The following is a 2381-nucleotide window of genomic DNA, read 5'->3' on the forward strand; positions in this document are numbered from 1 at the left end:
TGCTCAACTAGCACAAGGAACTAAGCATGTCCATTCGTCGTACAATAGAGAATAACGAGGAGGCCGGTATCAGACCAAGCAAAACTTACCAATCATTTGTTGCGGCTACCGGGGGTCACCGCGAGTTAAATTTTATTGAAAAGGATGTGAGAAATTACATTACCAGGGAAGTGCGGAATGTTTCCGAACAAGAAGATGCAAAGGAATTCGGGAAATATTTGTTAAGAATGAAAGAGAAGAATCAGAATTTCTTTTTTGAGCTTGAACTTGAGGAGGATCAATCGATTAAGCTGGCTTTTTGGGCCGATGCAAGAAGTAGAGCTGTCTTTGAGTATTTCGGAGATGTTATTTCATTTGACACCACCTACAATACAAACAGGTAACAAACTATCCCTGTTTATGATGCTAAATTAATGTATTTTTATGAATCTGCAGTAGAGGTGTATATTGGCTGTTTTTGGGTGTATACAAAGCATTTTTTGGGTGTACATAATGATTTTCTATTTTGCACTATGGTAATTTGTTTCAGGTATAATTTGGTTTGTGGTTCTTTTGTCGGGGTGAATCACCACGGTCAGTCAACACTTCTTGGATGCTCTTTGATGAAAAAAGAAGAAATTGAATCATTCAAATGGTTATTTCAATGTTGGCTTCGTTGCATGGGAGGAAATGCTCCGAAAGAGTTTCTCACCGATCAATGCGCATCAATGAAAAGGGCTTTAGAGGCCTGTATGCCAACAACAATTCACCGTTGGTGTATTTGGCACATCATGAAGAAGATTCCAAGCAAATTAAACGGGTACAAGAGACATGCAGATATTGAGCAAGAAATGAGCCAAGTTGTTTGGAACTCTCATAGCAAAGACTCATTTGATAGGAATTGGAATGATTTTCTGCTAAATTTTGGTCTTGTAGACAACAAGTGGCTTTCAGGTAGTGTTGGGTTAAAATCTGCAGCAGAGGTATAAATTTAATTTTTATCGGGTGTATTTATAGTCTGTGTTTGGGTGTATTATGCAGATCTCTATGAAGACCGTCATATATGGGTTCCAATCTATCTGGATCACCACTTCTGGGCAAGGATGAGAAGCACACAAAGAAGCGAGAGCATGCATTCATTTTTTAACAAGTTTATTACCCGGAACAGCTCGCTTATTCAATTCGTCAAACAATACGATAATTGCCTCGGAAGCAGGGAGCAAGCAGAGAAAGAATCAGATGCTGCAGATTTTCATACGGTCATACCGTGTGCAACCAAATCCTCCATTGAAGCTCAGTTTCAAGATGTGTATACTCATCAAAAGTTTAGAGAAGTCCAAGCGCAATTCAGAGGAAAGGCGAATTGCATCACTAGATTAACAAATTCTGCTCTAGGCTATTCAGTATACGAAGTTGGAGAACAAGTTTCCAGCTCAATATTCAACAAGTTTGTGGTTACTTACGACTTAGTTGCAGCCGAGGTAAAATGGCAATTCTTATTATTCGAGTCGAGATGGATACTGTGTCGTCACGCACTAAACGTGTTAAGCTTTGAACAAGTAAGCCAAGTGTCACCTAGATATATACTGGAACGATGGAGCAAGAAGGTAAAGAGGCGATACACACACATCAAGAGCAGCCATGACGAGCCACTGTTGGAGCCAAGAAGCAAGAGGTTTGACCAACTAGTTTTTCATTCGCAAAATATTTGCGAATTTGCATCAGAATCGGAGGAGCTGACTGCAATTCTGCACCGTGCGTACGATAACGTCATGGCTGAGATGGAATCATTAAAAGCCAAAAGGAAGGGGACATCTTCTTTATCTCACGAAGACACCAACTTGGAATCCGTTAACGAGCTTCAAAGCCCCCCAAGGATTCGAACAAGAGGACGTCCAAAAAATAGGCTAGGTTTAAAGTTGGACAAACAGATTGCAAATGCCACAAAGAAGAAGAAAACAAAAGTTTTAAGCGAGGTAAAAGTAATGTTCTTTAAATTTGTGGTGATTGAGTTTATTTTTCTCGTTAATAGTTTAGCTAATATGTGAGTTTGTTATATTCAGATAAACATGTTTGATGCTGCATCAGTGGTGCATTCAAATTCCAGCCAATATCAAGGACATGTTATGAATTATCAGTTCAGGGTACCAGCAGCAGGGGATAACTCTTTGAGTGTATAGTTACAGAATATGGGTGTAAAAGCACTGTTCTTTTGGGTGTATTTTTGTGAATTTTCTTGTGATTCACATTTTACATATAGATACATATATATACTTCAGAATGTTGTTTTTATGTTATAAAATACTGTTTATTTTTTTTTACAACGGTTTAAGGGTTTTAGGTATTAGGGTTTAGGGTTTAGGTTTTAATTGTTTAGGGTTCAGGGTTTTAGGCACAAAGCA

The 2381-nt window shown here is 38.5% G+C and overlaps 1 protein-coding gene across 1 annotated transcript; it reads left to right on the forward strand.

Annotated features, from left to right (window-relative positions):
- The first annotated feature begins 227 nt into the window (after window positions 1-227).
- LOC148543827 (protein FAR-RED IMPAIRED RESPONSE 1-like) lies at window positions 228-2159 on the forward strand. Its single transcript, XM_088500551.1, has 4 exons — window positions 228-379; window positions 530-933; window positions 1021-1955; window positions 2043-2159. Exons 1-4 carry the CDS (start codon window positions 228-230, stop codon window positions 2157-2159), a joined length of 1608 nt encoding a protein of 535 aa, XP_088356677.1.
- Window positions 2160-2381: the final 222 nt, after the last annotated feature.

Source organism: Arachis ipaensis, chromosome B9 (assembly GCF_059453495.1).
Source record: "Arachis ipaensis isolate K30076 ecotype BB chromosome B9, ASM5945349v1, whole genome shotgun sequence".
Taxonomy (NCBI): Eukaryota; Viridiplantae; Streptophyta; class Magnoliopsida; order Fabales; family Fabaceae; genus Arachis; species Arachis ipaensis.